This window comes from Oncorhynchus clarkii, chromosome 1 (genome assembly GCF_045791955.1).
Source record: "Oncorhynchus clarkii lewisi isolate Uvic-CL-2024 chromosome 1, UVic_Ocla_1.0, whole genome shotgun sequence".
NCBI lineage: Eukaryota > Metazoa > Chordata > Actinopteri > Salmoniformes > Salmonidae > Oncorhynchus > Oncorhynchus clarkii.
The window spans coordinates 72,288,649-72,312,432 of record NC_092147.1 but is presented as its reverse complement, the minus strand read 5'-3'; the positions used below and the strand labels follow the sequence as shown (position 1 = coordinate 72,312,432).

At 39.8% G+C, this 23,784-nt stretch overlaps 1 protein-coding gene across 1 annotated transcript in view; it reads right to left on the bottom strand.

Annotated features, from left to right (window-relative positions):
* LOC139417327 (VPS10 domain-containing receptor SorCS3-like) overlaps window positions 1-22,916 on the bottom strand; it is a 52,818-nt gene extending 29,902 nt beyond the window's left edge. Inside the window, exons 1-2 of the mRNA XM_071166598.1 lie at window positions 22,188-22,916; window positions 770-837 (exon numbers count right to left, since the gene is read on the bottom strand). Coding sequence (XP_071022699.1) covers window positions 770-837; window positions 22,188-22,901 — 782 coding nt within the window. The 5' untranslated portion in view covers window positions 22,902-22,916. The remainder of the gene's footprint in view (window positions 1-769; window positions 838-22,187) is intronic.
* Window positions 22,917-23,784: the final 868 nt, after the last annotated feature.

Below are 23,784 nucleotides of genomic sequence, written 5' to 3'. Positions count from 1 at the left end.
GCAGTAGTCCAGGTATGACAAAACTAGGGCCTGTAGGACTTGTTTTGTTGATAGCAATATCAAGAAACAGGGCAACACTTTATTACAGACAGACCACTACCCATCTTAGCTACCATTGCATCAATATGTTTTGACCATGACAGTTTACAATCCAGGGATATTCCAAGAAGTTTGTAGCCTTATCACATGTAAAATATATACAATTTATAAAATAATACATTGAAATGAAATATTTTTTTTAAATAGAATGATAAAGCTGTAAAACATTATGCTAAATATAAACCATCAACTTAGTGAATAACATTGATGTTTATTATGAGGGTTTCAGCAAACAATATCCTTTATTTATATTTTTTACACACTTTCATTTATTTTACTATGTCAGTATGTCTTTTTTGTAAATGTTTCGGCTCCAAACTGGTGGCAGGTCTGGAAAAAGTAAATAGTTGGAAGAGATGCAGTTAATTGAAAATAATGCCATTGATAATTACATGCTTTTTTAATTAATTGCACTACTTTATCTTGAACCATATGGTCTATCCACTAAAAAAGTATGGACAATATGGACAAAGATATAAAAAATAGTAATATTATATGTGAATACATAAATGACCAAATTTACCCTAGATTACCTGTTAATTACCAAAATTACAGACGATTTCGGTAACTTTGGTACATTACCAGTAACTTTGCAACCCTAATTGTTTTAGAACAGAGCCCTACAGTAGGTTCAGCACATATGAATTACAACATGTTCATGAAGTCTTACCTCCACAGAGAACTCTCAGTGAAAGCACCCAAGTTAAAGTCATACTGCTTCGTCAAGGTCAGGATCACCTAAAAATAACAACAAAAGCACTTTAATTATATGCAATTGCAGGCACATCTACTGTACGTCTGCAATCAAATTCATACTTACAACATTTATTACCTGTGTCTAACAGCATGCAATATGCACTATGATTGCTACATTACCATAAAATATAATCTTCGTAAGACGGCACAATGACAAATGATCCACAAGTTGTCTAGATCTGCCAGTCTGTTGGATGCAATGATCTGAACAGCCATGCAAGCTGTCAAGTCTTGTGACAGTCCCTCAGCGGATTCAGAAAATTGTTCAGTGAACAACAAAATGAAGTACAGCCAGTCCTCCCACCTTTCTTTCTCTCATTCGCTCAATCTCTAACTCCCCTCTCTTTCTCCTTCTCTCTCTATCCTTCAAATATATAAAATCAGATAACTTTTCATAGTGCAGACTGCAACATAAAAATGTGAACAGTCCGTATTCAACCAATAATGTGTTGATTTAGGTTTTCTAGTTCTACAAGCATTCAATTGCTGTAGTACTAGTTATGGTTGTACTCTACAAGTACATTATTTTGCTCTTATGTTGTTTTGTCTTCACAGTGGATGGGCACACAAAGTGTTTGTGGGAAGGGAAATATGGGCCATAAATGTCTACACATTCACAGAGGGCAGTGTGAAATGGTGTTCAAATGCATTATTGTCACTCCAATGGCATTATACATTTATTTTGGGAATGCTTAAGGTGCATGACAGATAGAGGGGTCAGACAGAGGAGAGGAGAAGGACTATACAACGGCAATTACTAAAATCATACAAATGCGTGTTTTCTACTAGAAATGCGGTGTTTGAATTCAAAATTATATTGTTTTTAGTACTTCACAGTATCTGAAATTATGTTTTCCTGAAAGAAGAATTCATTCCGGCCATTTTACAAAAATATATTTAAATAAATCATATTAGTAGTCATGCCAAAATGACTGAAGAATTACAGAAAATGATGCCTTCCTTGTCTCTTGCCTATGACTTTCCGGTCCCTCCCACTTGAATTGTAGTTTCACAGTTGAGCAATTAACTAAAAACAAATTCCATGAACATTTGGTTTAATGTTGAATAAAACTCTTCATTTACCAGAGATTGAGTTTCCATTTTTTATTGAAGGAGAAATGTACAGATTATTTAACGACTTTCTGAGCATTTAAGTAGCTAGCTTTTAGCTTTACTGCATGTGAGGGAAAGGGAACCACACAGAGGAGTTGCATGTGATGTGACTTCACCAAAGCACATCATTGGCTCCTCTAAGGACCCCCCTTCTGTAAAAAGTCATGGTGGTTTGTATTTTTCCATTTAGAAAAGCATGGATGTCTCAACATTTTCTGATAAAGTTATATTCTATATATCTAAATATAAAGGTATATTATATTTAATAAATATATATTTATGTTTAATAGAGGTATATTATATAACTCAAAATAAATATTTATATTGTAGTACCAGTCAAAAGTTTGGACACACCTACTCATTCCAGCGTTTTTCTTTATTTGTACTAATAACACACATGGAATGATGAACTGCAGTTAACCCACTGTTCATAGGCCATCATTGAAAATAAGATTTTGTCCTTAACTGACTTGCCTAGTTAAATAAATAAAACATTAAGTAACCAAAAATGTGTTAAACAAATCAAAATATATTCTGTATTGGAGATTCTTCAAATGAGCCACCCTTTGCCTTGTTGACAGCTTTGCACACTCTTGGCATTCTCTCAACCAGCTTCATGAAGTAGTCACCTGGAATTTATTTAAATTAACAGGTGTGCCTTGTTAAAAGTTAATTTGTGGAATTTCATTCCTTCTTAATGCGTTTGAGCCAATCAGTTGTGTTGTGACAAATTAGTGGTGGTATACAGAAGATAGCCCTATTTGACAAAAGACAAAGTCCATATTATGGCAAGAACAGCTCAAATAAGCAAAGAGAAATTAAAGTCCATCATTATTTTAAGACATGAAGATGAGTCAATGCAGAAAATTTCAAGAACTTTGAAAGTTTCTTCAAGTACAGTCGCAAAACCAATCAAGCACTATGATGAAACTGGCTCTCATGAGGACCGCCACAGGAAAGGAAGACCCAGAGTTACCTCTGCTGCAGAGGATAACTTCATTAGAGTTAACTGCACCTCAGATTGCAGCCCAAATAAATGCTTCACAGTGTTCAAGTAACAGATACATCTCAACATCAACTGTTCAGAGGAGATTGCGTGAATCAGACCTTCATGGTGGAATTGATGTAAAGAAACCACTACTAAAGGACACCAATAAGAAGAAGAAACTTGCTTGGGCCAAGAAACAGAAGCAATTGACATTAGACGTAAGATGACGTTGGAAGAAATGGCAGCAGTTTTACGGGCACCCAACCTTGTTGAGCTATTATGTGGGGGTTGTTCTCATTATTTGTAACTTATTTTGTAAATAATGTTTCTGCAACCGTATCTTACAGCAGAAAAGAGCTTCTGGATATCAGGTTGCCACACTACTTGCCTAGAGAGTTCTCAGCTATATTTGTCGTGGCTGTTGATTTACCACCAGAAACAGATGCTGGCACTAAGACCGCACTCAGTCAGCTGTATAAGGAAATAAGCAAACAGGAAACCACTCACCCAGAGGCGGCGCTCCTAGTGGACTTTAATGCAGGGAAACTTAAATCAGTTCTACCAAATCTCTATCAACATGTAAAATGTGCAACCAGAGGGAAAACAATTCTAGATCACCTGTACTCCACACACAGAGACGCGTACAAAGCTCTCCCTCGCCCTCCATTTGGTAAATCCGACCACAACTCCATCCTCCTGATTCCTGCTTACAAGCAAAATTAAAGCTGCTTCCTCACCAGTGACTCAGTCTATAAAAAAGTGGCCAGATGAAGCAGATGCTAAACTACAGGACTGCTTTGCTATCACAGACTGGAACATGTTCCGGGATTCTTCCGATGACATTGAGGAGTACACCACATCAGTCAGTGGCTTTATCAATAAGTGCATCGAGGACGTCGTCCCCACAGTGACTGTACGTACATACCCCAACTAGAAGCCATGGATTACAGGCAACACTGAGTTAAAGGGTAGAGGGTAGAGCTGCCGCTTTCAAGGTGCGGGACTCTAACCTGGAAGCTTACAAGAAATCCCGCTATGGCCTGCGATGAATCATCAAACAGGCAAAGCGTCAATACAGGGCTAAGATTGAATCATACTACACCGGCTCTGACGCTCGACGGATGTGGCAGGGCTTGCAAACTATTACAGACTACAAAGGGAAGCACAGCTACGAGCAGCCCAGTGACACGAGCCTACCAGACGAGCTAAATCACTTCTATGCTCGCTTCGAGGCAAGCAACACTGAGGCATGCATGAGAGCATCAGCTGTTCCGGACAACTGTGTGTTCACGCTCTCCGTAGCCAACATGAGTAAGACCTTTAATCAGGTCAACATACACAAGGCTGCGGGGCCAGACGGATTTCCAGGATGTGTTCTCCGGACATGTGCTGACCAACTGGCAGGTGTCTTCACTGACATTTTCAACATGTCTCTGATATGAGTCTGTAATACCAACATGTTTCAAGCAGACCACCATAGTCCCTGTGCCCAAGGACACAAAGGCAACCTGCCTAAATAACTACAGACCCGTAGCACTCACGTCCATAGCCATGAAGTGCTTTGAAAGGCTGGTAATGGCTCACATCAACACCATTATCCCAGAAACCCTAGACCCACTCCAATTTGCATACCGCCCAAACAGATCCACAGATTATGCAATCTCTATTGCACTCCACACTGCCCTTAACCACCTGGACAAAAGGAACACCTATGTGAGAATGCTATTCATTGACTACAGCTCAGCGTTCAACATCATAGTACCCTCAAAGCTTATCACTAAGCTAAGGAACCTGGGACTAAACACCTTCCTCCGCAACTGGATCCTGGACTTCCTGACGGGCCGCCCCCAGGTGGTGAGGGTAGGTAGCAACACATCTACCATGCTGATCCTCAACACTGGAGCTCCCCAGCAGTGCGTGCTAAGTCCCCTCCTGTACTCCCTGTTCACCCACGACTGCATGGCCAGGCACGACTCCAACACTATCATTAATTTTGCAGACGACAAAACAGTGGTAGGCCTGATCACCGACAACGACGAGACAGCCTATAGGGAGGAAGTCAGAGACCTGGCCAGGTGGTGCCAGAATAACAACCTATCCCTCAACGTAACAAGACTAAGGCGATTATTGTGGACAACAGGAAAAGGAGCATGCCCCCATTCTCATCGACGGGGCTGTAGTGGAGCCGGTTGAGAGCCTCAAGTTCCTTGGTGTCCACATCAACACAATGCAAATACCCCAACCAACCAGTGCTCCCGCACATTGGCTAACCGGGCTATCTGCATTGTGTCCCACCACCCGCCAACCCCTCTTTCTACGCTACTGCTACTCTCTGTTCATCATATATTCATAGTCACTTTAACCATACCTACATGTACATACTACCTCAATAAGCCTGACCAACCGGTGCCTGTATATAGCCTTGCTACTGTTATTTTCAAATGTCTTTTTACTGTTGTTTTATTTCTTTACTTACCTACCTACACACACACACACACACACACACACACACACACACACACACACACACACACACACACACACACACACACACACACACACACACACACACACACACACACACACACACACACACTATTGGTTAGAGCCTGTAAGTAAGCATTTGTGGGAACCCCTTCAAGACTGTGTGCAGGGTCAAATAGGCCAACGGCCAATGGTGTAAAGTACTTAAGTAAATGTTGTGGGTTTTTCCAGGGGAAGGGGGTATATCTGACCTCCATCATGTAGGACGTGACTATGGTTAATCAAATCTCTCCATTTCTGCCAATTTTTTGGCTCGTTTTTGCAGGCCTTCTCATACAGCTGCAACTGTATATGCATTCGTAAATCAAGACCTTTCTTGAGTTGGGCTCTGGGATGGTGCAACTGTTAAGAATCTGAGTCTATGGTTGTGGTGGGGGAAAGGGGTTGAGTGTGTATGAGTGTGTGGGTGTGTGTGTTTCCCACAACTGTTGCGAGGGAGTAAAAGATGTTAGGGACAATATACGATGATTCACAATAATTGTTTGCTAATATAATAATTCCTTGCCATAATGTAAATTTGGTAATGGCGAGACTGGTGAGAGGTAAAATATTTTGCATAAATTGCCCATATTACTACAAATATGAATAGCTAATTATGGAAAATAAGATAAACAGGATTTAAAAAATATACATATACTGTATATATATACAGTACACACATATATTTTTTAATGACTATATGTAATACAAATCAAGGTGAGGGCGATGGGAAATGCATTTGGCGGTTGATCTGCTTCTGTTCTGTGGGTAGCACTGTGTGCTCTTTTCAAAGAATGCGTCCTGGTCTATCCGGGGCTATGGGATCCGGGGTGGTCTGCCGGGCATTGGGATGACAACCGAACTCGGGATGAGGAGGGCTTTTAGCGGGTGCAATAGTGGGGACCAATTGGAGGTTTACTTAGTAGCAATGTAAATACCATGGTACAGCTATATAGACACTCAATCATCATGTTACTTTTTAATGGTATGTTTACAAACATATTTTGATAAATAGAATGGAAAGTTGTGTCTCATTATGGTAAGTGGTGACACAAGTATAGCCAGTTAGAATTGTAAATGCTTAGCAGATAATAAGAAAAGACAATCAGTATTTACCTGGCAAAAAGAGAAGGAATATAATATTTACTGTTTACAGGAAACTCATTCAACAATTTTAGATGAAGTTTTGTGGAAAAAGGACTGGGGGGGATGATACTAATTAACAGTAATTTTGATTCAAATGTTTAAATTGTCTACACAGATCATCAAGGTAGATGGATTATTTTAAATATGTTATTGGACAATAAACAGATATGGCTTATTAACCTATACGGTCCAAATAATGATGATCAAAGCTTCTTTGAAAATATATAAGAATTTATCAACTCTACACTATGGTGGGGATGTTAATACCTCTATGGACCTTAAAGGAAATCACACTGCAAACTATCACCCTCAGGCACTTAAGGAAATCAGGAATGTCATGGATATATTAGAATTAGTGGATATGTAGGCTTACATATCCTGACCTAGTGAGATCTACATTGCGGAGGCTTAATCAAGCTAGTCGTTTTGATTACCTTCTTATGTCATTCTCTCTGGCATCAAAAGTTAAAGTGTTGATAGGGGACAGAATGCGGTCGGATCATTACATAATTGGCATATATATTACTCTTACAGAATTTCCACTTGGGAGAGGATATTGGAAATTTAATCAAAGCCTACTGGATGATAACTTGTTTATAACTAGGACAGAATAATTTAGAACAGACTTTTTCCCGACATAACATAGGTACAGCAGATCCCTTTATTGTATGGGACACTTTTAAATGTGCCTTTAGAGGCCATGCAATTCAGTACTCAGCTATAAAACAAAAGCAATTTAGATCAAAAGAGTCCATATTAACAAAGGAAATTGAAGAACTAACACTACAGTTAGATAGCAATAAAAACTGTACCATAGAGGCACAGAATAAGTCAGAGAAAAAATTAAAATAAATGGAGGAACTTATTCAAGATCCAGTGTAATATTATAAAAATAAAGCAAACTGGATGGATTATGGGGAAAAATGCACCAAATTCTTTTTCAATCTTCAACATAGAAATGCTACCAAAATGTATTGAAACTTGTTACAAACAGCGCAAACTGTCTCGAACCAGAATAGAAAGAGTGGGAGGCCCCGGTGCACAACTGAGCAAGAGGACAAGTACATTAGTGTATCTAATGAGTTGCCTCTTCACTGTTGACATGAAGACTGGTGTTTTGCGGGTACTATTTAATGAATCTGCCAGTTGAGGACTTGTGAGGCATCTGTCTCAAACTAGATACTAATGTACTTTTGCTCAATTGTGCACCGGGGCCTCCCACTCCTCTTTCTATTCTGGTTAGTATCAAGGCGAGACCCAGATGCAGACACAGGAGACAGATGGTTGGAGTCTTACAATGTTTATTAATCCAAAAGGAGTAGGCAATAGAACGGTCATGGACCTGGCAAAAGGTCCAAACCAGATCAGAGTCCAGGAGGTACAGAGTGGCAGACAGGCTCGAGGTCAGGGCAGGCGGAATGATCAGGTAGGCGGGTACAGAGTCCAGAAACAGGCAAGGGTCAAAACCGGGAGGACTAGAAAAAGGAGAATAGCAAAAAGCAGGAGAACGGGAAAAACCCTGGTTGACTTGGAACATACAAGACAAACTGGCACAGAGAGACAGGAAACACAGGGATAAATACACTGGGGAAAACAAGCGACACCTGGATGGGGTGGAGACAATAACGAGGACAGGTGAAACAGATCAGGGTGTGACAGAGCCAGTTTGCACTGTTCTGTGAAGGGAGTAGTACACAGCGTTATACAAGATCTTCAGTTTCTTGTCAATTTCTCACACGGAATAGCCTTCATTTCTCAGAACAAGAGTAGACTGACGAGTTTCAGAAGAAAGGTCTTTGTTTCTGGCCAGTTTGAGCCTGTAATTGAACTCATAAATGCTGATGCTCATGATACTCAACTAGACTAAAGAAGGCCAATTTTATTGCTTCTTTAACCAGAACAACAGTTTTCAGCTGTGCTAACATAATTGCGAAAGGGTTTTCTGATCAATTAGACTATTAAAATTATAAACGTGGATTAACTAACACAACGTGCCATTGGAACACAGGAGTGATGGTTGCTGATAGTGGGCCTCTGTACGCCTATGAAGATATTCCATAAAAAATAGTCATTTACAAAATTCACTGTATTGCTGATCAATTTGATGTTATTTTAATGGACCAAAAATGTGCTTTTCTTTCAAAAACAAGGACATTTCGAAGTGACCCCAAACTTTTGAAAGGTAGTATATATGGGGGATACAACCTTCTCAGCTCTGCAATGTTTATCTTTAATTTACAATCTGTAGAAGCTATGAGAATAGAAAGGTTCAGTCCTTTTGTGAAGCATCACAGCACAGTTGAAAAATATATGGCAAAAATAAATCCAAAATGGATGGTGTTAAGAGATACAGTAGATGGGAGGGGTTGAATGGAGCTGAAGGGTGGGACTAATAACAACAACATAACCAATGTAAAATGTATATAGGTTCAGATATTTTGTGAAATAGCACAGCAGCAAATAGAAATCAAACTGGATGGACATCAGAAATAGAGGTAGGACTAAAAACAAACAAAATATAACTATTGCGAAATAGATTGTGTCTGTAAAATGTGTATAAACTGAAGATAGAAGCAACAATCTATCCGCAATATTAAAGCTGATCCACCTCTTAAAAATAAAAAAATACAAAATATAGTACTTAAGTAAAAATACTTTAAGTACTACTAAGTCGTTTTTGGGGGTATCTGTACTTTATTATTTATATTTTTGATTACTTTTATTTTTACTTCACTACATTCCTAAAGAAAATAGTTTACTTTTTACCCCGTACATTTTCCCTGACACCCAAAAGTACATGTTACATTTTGAATGCTTAGCAAGACAGTAAAATGGTTCAATTCACTCACTTATCAGCCCTACTGCCTCTGATCTGGCGGACCCACAAACACAAATGCTTTGTTTGTAAGTTATGTCTGAGTGTTGGAGTGTGCCTCTGGTGATCCGTAAACTGAAACAAATGGGGTCGTCTGGTTTTCTTAATATAAGGAACACTTTTACTTTTGATACTTAAGTATATTTGAGCAATTATTTTTTATTTAACCTTAATTTAACCAGGCAAGTCAGTTCCGAACAAATTCTTATTTACAATGATTTACATGTACTTTTGATACTTAAGTATATTTAAATCCAAATACGTTTAGACTTTTACTTAAGTAGTATTTTACTGGGTGACTTTCACTTTAACTTGAGTCATTTTCTAATAAGGTATCTTTACTTTTACTCAAGTATGACAATTAGTTACTTTTTCCAACACTGCCAACGGCATCATGAAATTGACCAAGTACCAAGACATTTGAGTCAAAAACCGGGAGTCTGAAACTTGCCCGGAAGTGGATCTTACAGAGAGAGAGGGATCAAACCAGGGTCTGTAATGACGCCTCTAGCACTGAGATGCAGTACCTTAGATCGCTGCGCCACTCGGGAGCCCTAAATAGATGAGTGAGTGAGTGAGTGAGTGTGTGAGTGAGTGAGTGAGTGAGTGAGTGAATGAGTGAGTGAGTGAGAGAGAGAGAGAGAGAGAGAGAGAGAGAGAAGTGGGGGATAGAGAGTGAAGGGGGGATAGAGAGTGAAGGGGGGATAGAGAGAGGAAGAGAGGAAGAGAGGGTAAAAGGGGGGATAGAGAAAGAGAGAGAGTGAAGGGGGAGATCGAGAGAGAGGGAGAGCGATAGAGAGAGTAGAAGATAAATATCAAGAGAGGAGCAACAATGTGCCGTAGCATCATGAATAAAAAATGGGGACTGAAAGAGAGGTCGAAAGCTCAATTACAGTGAGTTTAAACACATTAACCTTATGGGACCCATAGAACGAGTCATTAAACCAAAGAAGCCACACAAGAGTTAAAGAACAATGCCATGCCTCCAGCCCGACACCAAAATGCTAAAAACCCAATTGACCCACAATTTACCCATCAAACGACGGCTCTGCTAGGCATGGACTATCTCCATTCCAGGTTAATTAACCAATCAAGGAGAAAGATAACCATTTGCATAACTAAATGCGCCATGTCTGCAAGGACCAACACCAGAGTCAGAATCAATTTGGAATATAGATTTAGTTAAATGGCTCTGATGTTCGAACTAATTGCCTCTGAAAAACACAAGGAGGAAAAAATGTCCACCAAACAGTGTAGCCTACACTCTTTGAAAAAAAGGCTCCAAAAGGGTTCTTCGGCTGTCCCTATAGGATAACCCTTTTTGGTTCTAGAATGGATAGTACATGAACCCAAAAGGGTTCTACCTGGAACCAAAAGTGTTCTACCGAGAACCATCAAGACTTATTCAAAGGGTTCTCCTATGGGGACTCCCGAACAACCCTCATCCCCAAAATTCTAGGTGTAGTATTCGTTTCTTCATGTTTTGCTGGTTATGATGGGTCAGTGGCAACAGAGCCTGACACTTCACATGGTAAATTACATCTGTCTGTAATAAGATTTCAACTGCCAACTAATCCTCTTTCTGGAAGGAATATAAAGACGCCATATCATATCATACCAAAAGGCATTGGTTGTCCTTCATTTTAACAGCTTAAGTGATGCCAGAGGCATGTGTGGTGACAATTACATTGTGACATCATTGTCATAAGTTTCATGATTTCACCCACCATTAGCCTAATGAAGAACAAATCATACAAATCCATGTGAGATGAAGTGTTGATTTGGGTGTAATTGACCCTCACACAAGTGTCAGGCCAAGATTTGGGTTCAGGCTAAGCATCCATTTAGTCAATGCTGTCTAAATTGTGAGAGAATTTTCCACATATCTGTTGTTTCTCCCCAATGGCTTCATGACTGTTAACTATACTGACCCAAAGAATTGGGTCAACAGCAATCCACCGCAGGGCAGCATGCTGCCCAGGCAGATAACTAGAAGGAGAAATTGTCCCTAAGTGGATTCATCACGGGTACATCATTGGAGACAAAATGTTCCTACGTCTCTCTCATTATTGGTAGGCAGCGCAACTGCAGTTCATGTCAATCGAGAACAACTACTATACATGCAAATACTGCAGCCACCAGGGACCGAGCAGCAATGAACCTCTAACATACTGTATCTGCAATGCTTGACTATTGATGTCGCAAAAGGCACATGCCAAATTCAAGAGTTTTTATGATGCATTATTGCATTTATGTAAATATCCAAAACAAAACAAACAATAATGGCAACTAAAATTATTTTGAGCCTTCTAGGTAAATACACATTTCAATGCATATCATCACTCACTTGCATACATGAAATTAAGTAAGGACCCAGGAAAGGCCAAAAGCAGTGCATTTATTCATGTTTATGTTTTATTGATGTGGGGAGAACTTTGCCCCAGGAAAGTCAACCAATCATTTTCAGATTGGCTCCCACTCTCTGTGGAGATCAGTCATTCCTTTATCTTAACATTCTATTCTTGTTTTTTGTTTTGTTTTAATTGGCTTATCCAAGTGCCTGGTTTTGTTATGGAACCATGAATTCCAATCCTGTATCTTTTGTGGAACGTGAAAGCAGACAGAGACATAAAAGGTACACCAAAGAAAAGAGCTGTTTGCAGAGATTTAGATTCTTTGGAGATGCTTGAATGGACAGACTCCATGGCAACAGAGGTGTTCTAGCCATAATTTAATTTTGATATACATTGTGATACCAGCTGGACACATCTCTCTCCTTCTCTCTCTCCCTCTCTATCACACACACACATACATACGGACAAGCACACTTCTGACAAAATCAATTCTCTGTGCTACTAGATCACTATTGGTTTCCAGCCAAGGACGGAAACTCTGAAATTCAAAGTGTTCTCTTTGCTTGGATGAGGCAACACAAAGCTGCAGAGGGCAAATTGAGATTATTACTTGGTCTCACCGAATACCCCAGCCTATACACTGAGTTCTTACATTTTGCAACACTTCACATCATCAAAAACAGAACAGAACATTTCCATATTGGCCGATTACAGTCGGCTCTTAACTTGTATTTGCGTTTTTATGACAGACGCTTTCCTTTAAAACGATTTGAATCACTACATTCAGTGCTAATGGAGAAACATCCTGGTCCTGGAGATCTAAAGGATGCCCAGGTATTTGTTCCAGCCCAGCGCTAACACACCTAATCAGGGGCATAATGATTGATTGAAGAAATGCTGGTCAATAGTATTCTCGCCCACCAGCTGGCTCTCTATCTGTTGAACTGGTATGTGCAAGAGCAATTATCCTGGGGATGAGGTTAAGTCAAGAGTAACTCATGTAGCTAGAGTTGGCCAAGCAGCACTCAAGCATGGACTGCACCAGTAAATACCAGGGTATTTCATTTACAGATGCAGGATCTTAATTTGAGCATCCTGTTGCAGGATAACTAAACATTGGTGTGTATTTGAGATTTAAAAAGGTTTCAGAAGTTTGTCATTTCCACTTGGCAATTTCAGACTTGATTTAGTCTTACTAAGAATTGATCAACCGTCACAAAAATGACCATTAATTATAATCCACAAAATAATAAAAACAATTCTGCTGTAGTAAACTGGTTCAAATTACGATCCTACTTATATAACAGAGGTAGAGAGGACAGCTTGTTTCCTGCTATTTCATTAAAACTAGAAACAATATGAGTGATAGATCCAGGTTCCTAGACATTCTCCCTCCCTAAGGATCATATAGGACTTGTCATGCTTTCCAACTACATGCCTCCAATCATACTTAGTTTATCCTTCTCTCTCCCACTGGATCGTACTGTAAGAAGATTGCATCCCTCAAATATCACTTCATTCTAATGGGATAGGTAGGGGAGCGATATGATCATTCATCTTAAAAAGGGCATTTTGTATGAGAAATGTGGAACACTGTGATAGAAGACTGCAGACACTTTTCTGTTGGACTCAAGAGTATCCTGAGGGGCCAAACATACAATTTAAATTAACTTCCAGGGACACCCAGTTAATATCAGTCAACTATCAGGTTCTTTGTAATATACTTCACAAAAAATCCACTTCAGAAGCAATACCACATGTAAGTTACCTTTCAAGTTCCCTGAAAAGTTCAACGTAATAGGAGCTAGTGTACTGCTACTCTGCATACTCATGAATATGTACAGGATTTCGCATATCATAACAAATACATAAGCCATATCTTGGGAGAAAAAGAGTCCACTGGGCCACCGTGTTGTGTGTTTACTCACCTCCACTAGCATACTCCACTAGTAAAAAGAGTCCACTGGGCCACCGTGGTGTGTTTACTCACCTTTACTTGTATATTCATTCCTGGTAATAATTGTTGATTTGTTTCTTTATTACCTTTAAATATCCAAGTTGGTAAATGTTGAAAAGGTCTGAAAGACTATCTGGTGTATGGTGCCTAAATGTCCTGATTTCACATATATTAGCTTTCCCAGCAGGCATAGCCTTGTTTCACTGTAATAGGTTAATTCATTAACAATTAAATCAATCCATTAACGTACACCAGCTAATGGCGAGGTTTTAAACACCACCGCATTTTCCCCAAACTACGTTTTACTCTATAACCATCAACATCTCCACTAAAGAAAACAGACTTGATCGTGAGAGAGGCCAGTCGTGACCTGATTCCTTAAAAGATGAGGTAGGGAGGAGTCTGAATGCATCAAAAAAAATAAAAAAAATATGGCTCATAGGTCTAGACCAGGGGTGTCCAACCTTGTTCCTGGAGAGCAGAGGAGGCTGCTGAGGGGAGGACAACTCAAAATAATGGCCAGAATGGAGTGAATGGAATGCGTTTGATACCATTTCTTTCACTTCATTCCAGCCATTATTTTGAACCATCCTCCCCTTAGCAGCCTCCACTACGGGAGAGCTACCCTCCTGTAGGTTTTCACTCCAGCCGCAGTTGTAACTAACCTGGTCCAACTTATCAACCAGCTAATTATTAGAATCTGGTGTGCTAGATTAGGGTTGCAATGAAAACTAACTGGATGATAGTTCTGCGGGAACAGGGTAGGAGAGCCCTGGTCTAGACATCGTGGCAAACACATTCATTTAATTGGGCCCCTGATGCACAACACACTAGTTGGATCTGCAGTGCCACTGAGAAAGACTTGTCAAACAGCACAAAGCTGGCAGGTAGCAGGAGAAGAAAGACTGTGACTGTGCCTCTGTTGTTCTCTCCAGATTGCAACCCATTTCACTGCACTGGCAAGCACAGGCAATTCAGAGGCCACTGAAATACATCTCAAGTTGATTCATTGTTAAAACTGGTACATTGCCTTCTCGGATTGGAATAGCATAAAAAGAGATGCAGAAAATAAGTCATTTAGAAAAGCTGTATTTTCATTAGCTGAACACATTTGGTGATGCTCACTCTGATTACTGTTGCTGTTTCGAGGCACCCCTCAAACTTTTCAGAGATTTGAATTTTGTGGTAACCTAATAATCAGGCACACATTAATAACAGACTGTGAAAGCAAGTTGTGCAATCACTAAGATAAACACCTATGACAGAACAATATGTGACAAGTTTTGCTCTCATGAATAAGGATTAATGTATTCATATATTCACAAGAAATAATTTTCATCAAACACCTGCAGTGAAACATTGATTGGTTACATTTAGTTAGCTAAAAGCCCACCATCTTGATTGTAATCAAAAGGACATCTACAAAAGGACATAGTAGCAAATGACAAACAAAAAATATATTGTTTAGCTATAGAAAGACCTTGGTCTTTCCTAATCACAAATATGGATTGAATTGATTGTTTGTCTTTGTGAGTGATGACAAGTTATTCTGTGAAGTACCAATTTCATCCAAGCATAACTCTGGTGAAAGCCCTTATGCATTGATTGAGCTTGGCGAACAACATTAGTCTTTAAATGCTTGCTGTAGGCCAACACTCCATTATCTCCAATCCACACAGCCATGCTTGCTATGTTTAAAACGTCAAAGTGTATGAGGATTCCTTACTCCATAATAAGTCCCTTGCATTCCAAGCACCTGAGAAATAATGGATGTATGAATGGCACTACGAGACATCGGCTGAGTAGTGTTTCACGACCTCGCTCAGCTTAGAACATGATAGCATTATCTGTTTTGCTTCAGGCAGGTGCCTGTGTGTGGCTCATGCACCATTGTAAGGGATGCCACATGACAACATTATATTTTAGTTAACAAGGTTCTGTAGATTCTGGCATCCATAAGGTGTCAGTACAATAATTTGGTATATACAGTACCTGTACATTCAAACAGTTGCATTTTGAGATTATATAATGTCAAAACCTCTGCAATTTTATGTTGAAAGGATCATGATTTAACTGAAGGTGAGATTTGAGTGAAAAAAAGATGGGGAACATCATAATATCTCCCGCCAATGAAAATAAATAGACAAACAATAACAACAAATTAGGCTATACTCCTCAATATTACTATGCTGTGACAGTTATTCATAATTCCTTACATGGCAAGCTTGTCAAATTTGATTCACCGCCTGCTTCATCTCTGATTAAGTCCATAACATAATGAGTGTGTGTGTGCCTATGTGTGTGTGTGTGTGTGTGTCTGCGTGCAACAGAAGTGCAGCATTGACTTTAAATGCACTTTGTGAAGCCAAATGAATCTGAGTGCTGTGGAAGTGCTGAGGCCCCACATTGATGTTCTGCATTATGGTCCCTTCACACAAATCATTCATGATAAAAGCAAATAGAAGTGTCATTTGGAGGAGTACAAATATAGTTATAGGAGTGGAAGGCTAACACTCTAAGTGCCCTTATTACTGTATAAGTATTCCTGTAAGTACAGTGTAAAAAGTATTGTAATTACAAATTGTTACACTGCACTTACAACTGTAATCCTTACCCTTGACCTTACCCTTACCCTAACTCTAATCTTAACTCTAACCCTAAACACATGGCAAGTGCAGTGTAACAATGACTACACTGTACTGACAGGAATAATTACACTATTCAATAACCGCAAAGCAGTCTGTCATCAACCCCACAAACGTATAATACTATGTCATTAAGACATTGTGGGGGAACATTCACAGAGTAACATGGTCTTCATTACAGCCTTCCACGGTGGTGTAGATTGTAATCAATCAGGTATCCAACCCCCGGTTGTATGTGTGCCTCACTACCACGGTAGCCCACTGAGCTATGGCAATATCCCTGAGCTCTAACATGAGTCTTCAGCTCTCTGGCAAAGTTACCCAGGCAAGGTGTAGTTCACTGAACTACATCTGCTACACATAGTCCCCTTTAGCAACAGGGAATTTGCGGATCTCATGAGACTACAGAAAGTGAAACGTTCCAATAGACCCCTAAACAGTTTGGACTTCAGTGTCAATGACTGCCACACTTACATACTGCAGTAACCTATTATACACTGAGTAGACTTAAGAAATAAGGCACGAGGGGGTGTAGAATATGTCCAATATACCATCGCTAAGAGCTGTCTAGGCAAGACGCAACGCCATCAACTGTGGTATATTGGCCATATACCACAAACCCCCAAGGTGCCTAAATGCTATTATAAACTGGTTACCAACGTAATTAGAGCAGTGAAAATAAATGCGTTTGTCATACCCGTGGTATACTGATATACCACGGCTGTCAGCCAATCAGAATTAAGGGCTCAAACCACACAGTTAATAAAAAAACATCTTAGATGTGATGTCCTGTTTTGAGAACCTGCATGGTTCTGGTACCGGTTCTGACCAGCATCTTTGCTTATAAATCGACATATATCTAAATGGATTACATTGAGCGATAGCCCTGATTCTCACGGACACAGGCGTATGTTAATTTGGCCTGTGTGAAGCGGGATGTGAAATCTGACACCACTTGAACCTGGGATGTCCCTTCTACCATTTCATTAGCTCTTCCGATTGCAGCAGGAGAGAGTGGTTTCGTCGCAGTAGCACATTCATAGATCAATTTATAGCCAGTAATCTAAGATAATTCATATATTTTCAACATAAAACACTTTTTGTTTGTCATAGAGGGAGAATATTAATATGTGATGAAAGGCGAGTTCCTAACGAGTTCAGGAAGCCAAGCTACAGCTATGTGAGACGTTCATTGCGATAGGGGCAGACGTTTTCATCAAGAGAGATCTTTAGCAAATATGCACATTTTCTCTAACACTAAACATACAAATATGTATTTTACAGTTATAAGGAAGGTGATATATTTAGAAACCATATAAGTAATTTCAGGCCTTAATCATACAGTTGTATTGAATAGGAAATACATCATATAAAATATTTCATATTTTTATCATATTTTTACTGTGTATTTGAGCGTGTGTCCTCCAAAGTGACTACACCCCCAAAAAATTTACCAGAAAGGTGACATTTTAACCTTTCTTGGAGTATGCAGCATTACTAATTATTGTTTATGGCCCTCTCAAGATAAATAATTACTTTGGGCGACTATGTAGATTACATTTAGTTTACATTTAGTTACATTTAACTGGTTTTAAGAACACCTTCCTAATTTTGGGTTGCACCCCCTTTTGCCCTCAGAACAACCTCAATTCGTCGGGGCATGGACTTTACAAGGTGTCAAAAATGTTCCACAGGGATGCTGGCCCCATGTTGACTCCAACTTCCCACAGTTGTGTCAAGTTGGCAGGGTGTCCTTTGGGTGGTAGACCATTCTTGATACACATGGGAAACTATTGAGCATGAAAAACCCAGCAGCGTTGCAGTTCTTGACACAAACAGGTGCGCCAGGCACCTACTACCTAATCCCAAATATTTTGTCTTGCCCATTCAGTCTCTGAATGGCACACATACAGTACACAATTCATGTCTCAATTGTCTCATGGCTTAAAAATCCTTCTTTTAAACTGTCTCCTCCCCTTCATCTATGCTGATTGAAGTGGATTTAACAAGTGACATCAATAACGGATCTTAGCTTTCACCTGGATTCACCTGGTCAGTCTGTCATGGAAAGAGCAGGTGTTATTCATGTTTTATACACTCAGTGTAGATTAGACCACACCTATTTCTCCTACTATTGCCATACCTTACTGATGTTGACACTTGGACTAATTTTGAAATTACAACAGTGGGCCAAATGCCATGGATAATGGAGGCATTAAATAAATTGTATAAAGCTGAAATACTCTGCAGAGTATACCCTGGGTAGCCAACAGCCCAGGGGCGAACTGGTCATTTGGCATTTTGGGCAAATGCCTGACGGGCTGCTTCATTTTTAGCCCAGTGGGCCTGTGTAACTTATATTTTTTTTGCACAAAATGATTGTTTGTTGTCTGTGCAGATTGTTGTGTATAAGAGTATTTAATCTATTATGAATATGTTTTTCTCTATAATGGAATGAAATAGAATAGTATAGTTAATTTGTCTCTGGTTTGGAGGCACAGTGCTCATTCTGAGCTTTAGTTGTATGGAGTAATATTTCACTGTATGCTTGCAACACATTTTCTTCATTCCTTTTACATGGAAATAGCAATACTTCACAGACAACACCTACAAAAAGCCTACTCATTTAGTCCACTCCAACAGGTACGCTCACATTTGCTGATTCTAACCCCTCTCCTATAATTACGCACTAACATGGTCAGATTGGCCTTTTGGAAATACTGGCAAATTCCAGAAGCGCCGAACCATCTTTGTGTTGGGTGGGTTGTTCAAATTGACAACAACAAAAAGGGACACAGCCGGGGGCCCATCGGCCTGTTAAGTTTTTTTATTTAAAAAATTGCCAATTTTTCTGTTGCCATAATAATATATTTGAGCATTTGCCTGATCAGTGGGCAATGGCTGCCCCCCCCCCCCCCCTAACAAGATGGGCCCTTCTGGTTTTCTGATTGGCTGAGCTGAGGCCATGCAAAAATGTACATTAGCAAAGAGACCCGATCTGACTTTCTGTCATCAGGCATCCCAGATCATGGATCGTATAAAACAGAAAGGTGGTGCCGAAAAAACGAGAAACCAAAAAAAGTATCTTGAGGCGGACGCTGCTAAATGTGTGAAATTAACCAACTTATTTTCTAAAGGTTCTGGTTCTGCTGGTCCAAGTGCTGTGACTCTTGTCTGTGATGAGAAATTATGCTATGCTTAGCGCCAACCGATCAGCTGCTGCTACAGTGCAGTCAAGGTAGGGAGAAAACAGAGAAGGACACACAGACACTGACACAGATTAAGCCTAGTGCTATCAGTTAACATTTTGGCTGAATATTGTATGAAATAGTAGGCTAATTAACACTTAGGCCTAATTAGAGAATGGGGGATTTGGGGAACAAATATGACAGGCACTAACTTGCAATAACCTAAAAAATCATTAGACTTGCTTTTATAACACATAACCCAATAGCCATCTACTGTATAAGACATTACATACAGTGCTACTGCTTTTTATTAAATATCAGTCATTATGTATTACAATGAAACACTGAATTAATGCACAATAATTGCTCAATAATCCTCTGTTAAAGGTCAATTCGGGGACAATCTGTGCATGTTAATTGTTCTATTAAAGTTGATTTGCTTCTAAATCTCAGTCTCTTCAGCCAGCGAGTGGGTCGTAGTTTAGGAGCTGTAGTAACAAGTGACTCTGTTGTTGAATCACAGAGCATAGCCACCGCCACTGGAGGCTGGAAAGTCCTGCATATTTCCCGCCTATTTCATTCGCTGAAAGGCCTGTCACTTCTTTGCAGAAAGATACGCATACGGGAATCTATCCGCATCCACATAAACTAGTTCCGGCATCACTCTATGACAAACACAGAAAGTTTGGTATTGAATTCAATATAATAAAATAGATAAAGAGGGAGGGAGAGAGACAGCCAGGTCCTTAATGTAGCCATTGGCTGCAGCCAAAGCATTAAGGATCTGTCTCTCTCTCTCTCTCTCTCGCTCTCGCTCTGTTTTCTTCTATTGAATGATATGTAGCCTAATATTTAAACACTTAGCAAAGTAGGCAGGGGGGAACGCGTCAGGCACTAATTTGAAATATGAATTTATACTGTTATAAGGTACTAAATAAGCCAATGGTGATCTATAAGGTATTCGTTCTGTGATTTTGTTCTTTGGCTAATATTTGTGTTTATTCATTCACAACTAGGATGGGTAACACTTTATTTTAAGGGTCCAGAATAAACCATTTATGAGGATTTATAAATTGTGTGTTCATCATTTATTAATTATTACTACCACATGAGTATACCATTTACTAATAATTAGTAAAATATTTTTGCAGCCCCTAATCTAAAGTGAGTGCTATTTACACTGTTTTGAGTGACAAGTGTAATTTCTCCCCAAAAGAGCTGTGCATGCCATTGGTAGACATTCCTGCAGTACTTGGTAAAAGAATAAGCACAAAACACAGGATGTTTAAGGAAATATATATACATGTGTGAATAACTAGCTTACTAACATTTACAAATGTGGGAGTAATGGTCAATGAGTGATGAGCAAACGGTTTGTAAATGCCTTATAATGCCTTATACATGGTTTAATATGGACCTTAAAATAAAGTGTTACCCTAGGATGTTCCTGGGCACCGCACAGGCAGTGTTGTCCCCTGGTCTTCTGGTCCCAGTGATGCTAGGCTTACAGCACAGACATCTCAGTAGCTGCTGCAGTCATGTGTAGTGGAGGTAGGGAGAACAGAGAGAGAAACACACACACTGACACAGATGTCCTGCCAGTTTATTGATAGTTTGGCTCTGTATTATATATGTAATAGTAATTAACCCTTAGCATGGTGGGGGGGGGTTGCTTTCATAAGGTATTATGGGCCAATGGTCATCTATTAGGCATTTATTCAGTAATTGTTCGTCTTTATCTAATACATATGTTTATTAATTCACAACCAGGATGTTGCTGGGCCCTGTACAGGCAGTGTGGTCCCCTGGTCTTCTGGTACCAGTGATGTGAGAAAGGATGCTAGGCTTAGCAGAGACAGCTCAGAGGTGAGTGCAGTGGAGGTAGGAAGAAAACAGAGAGACACAGATGTACTGCCAGTTTCTTAATATATTGGCTCTATATGTAATAGCCATTAACACTTAGGAGTGACAGACAGAGTACAAGGTGAAGCAAAGACAGACAGAGTGACAACAGAGGAGAACAAGGAGAAGCACAGACAGACAGACAGACAGACAGACAGACAGACAGCAGAGAAGATGCAGAGACATAAGGCACAGAGAGGGAGGCAACAGAGGCCCAATTATAGTGGTGAGTTCTATCACCAGCAGAGTTTTTACATGTTGTATTTGTCTTAGACATGAGCTGCTGAAAAGAGAAAAGGAGGAGGACAATGTTTCACAGGTCACTGTCTGCCCCTGTGCACTAATAATTAATTAGCCATAAAGCAAAGTAACCTCAATCACGAGACAGACATGTTATACATGAATAATCTCATGTCTTTAAATGATTCAGAGAAATGCTCCCTCTGAGTTTAATTGACAATAAAACCATGCATTATTTCGCGCGGGGTGAGAAAGCTGTGCGTAATGATGCGCAACTTGAACGCTAGGCTTTTGAAATATACTGCAGGTGATACATTGAGTAAAAGACTAAAATGTTGAGTTAAAAATCGTCTTTAGAGATGCACACCATTTGTACATTATTAACCTTAATTTTAACTCACGCTGCTGTTTTCTCCAACCCAGTGCCCCATTGCCTGGTTGTGCGCAGAGTCCCCGGACAGAGGGAAAGTGGAGGTAACCAGAAGCGGCTCACTTTGCCTCGGGCTAGTTCTTGCGTCCTCCCCAGTTCGTCGGTATTCTGTCCTCGAACTGTAAACGCCTTGTAAAGGCTCCACAAGCTTCTCGGCTGAAAATGCGTCACCAGGACCTCCGATTTGACTCCTGTCCGAATATTCGCCAAATGATGTGCTTCGCTTTGTCCTCGTACGGTTACTTGAAGCAAATGTACCGTCTTTAACTTCAAAGGAACTGTCAGACTTTTTGCTGTCAGCAGTAAAACGCTTGGAACGGTTTGGCGCCTTTTTATCTCTGACAGTAGATACAGCGTCTGGTGGCACTTTCCCATTAACTCCGTCCAAGTCCTTTGGCAATTTCTCCTCACCTTTTGGAACTACGGCTTTTCCATCAATTGTTTCCATTCTAAAATCTCTGGAAAATGTGGATTCCTTGTCGATATACTTTGGGACTTTGACCCATGCGGATTTTAGGTTTGCGCGCAGCTCCAGAGGCAATTTATCCATACGGTTAAACCAAACGTTCGTCCTCGTGGAACTCGCTGGCCAACTTATTTCAGCGTATGCCGTCAACATATTGTAAAAAGAGATTAAAATGCAAGTCAAAAGAGCCCAACACCAAATTGACCCCGAGACGACCATGGTTTTCAACTCACTGTTGCCAAATATGTTAAACAATAAAAATACGTTTGACGGTGGTAGTAGATTGATCAACTTGTGAAATATTCACTGCGTTACCGTTACAATCAAGAGTCGCTTAAACTGATCTGCTCACGTCCAGGAATTTGTCAAAGTGACCAACAACCAGTTGGGGAGGCGCTGCACAGCAGACAAAATGCGCCCGACAGAAAGTGATTGTGGCAATTGGAGGGGTGTGTAGGACAAGAATTACGTTAAAAACGCATTCAACATCTAAACTTGTTTATTTATTTTTAATCAACATGAATTAGTGGAAGTATCATTATTTGCCAAATCCATATGGAATAGGTAGGTATCCAGCCAACTGGATAGCCTCCCCCAGTGCGTCATTGGTTCATCCGACAAAAACATGAATCTCAGTATAGGCAATCTTTACCATTGAATTTCCTTCTGCAGAACAGGTGAGTGCACAGCTTTAATAGACAACTAATAAGCCATGTGGATATGCACATAATAGGCACATTTTGGATATATTTTGTAGATTTGAAGGAAGAAACATCTAGAGTATGTTGCCAATTTTCTGACATGTATGTGTATTTAGGCCTACATTTGGAAGAGTTCACCAAAAATACAATTGCACATGATTTTCTTCTAACCTTGACTTAGACAGTTTATATGTTGTGCATATTTAGGTTATTTCATTCATTTCAGCAGCCTCTGGCTTGCATTAGCTTCCTCGGACCTCTAATAAATGGCTCTCAACAAGGTATATCCTAGCATGGAAGTTCCTTCCAAACCTCTGCAACATAAATTGAGTAGAAAATCATGTAAATGTTTATTTTGGGTGAACTATGCCAGGAAAACAATAGGAACGCCTTGTGTTAAG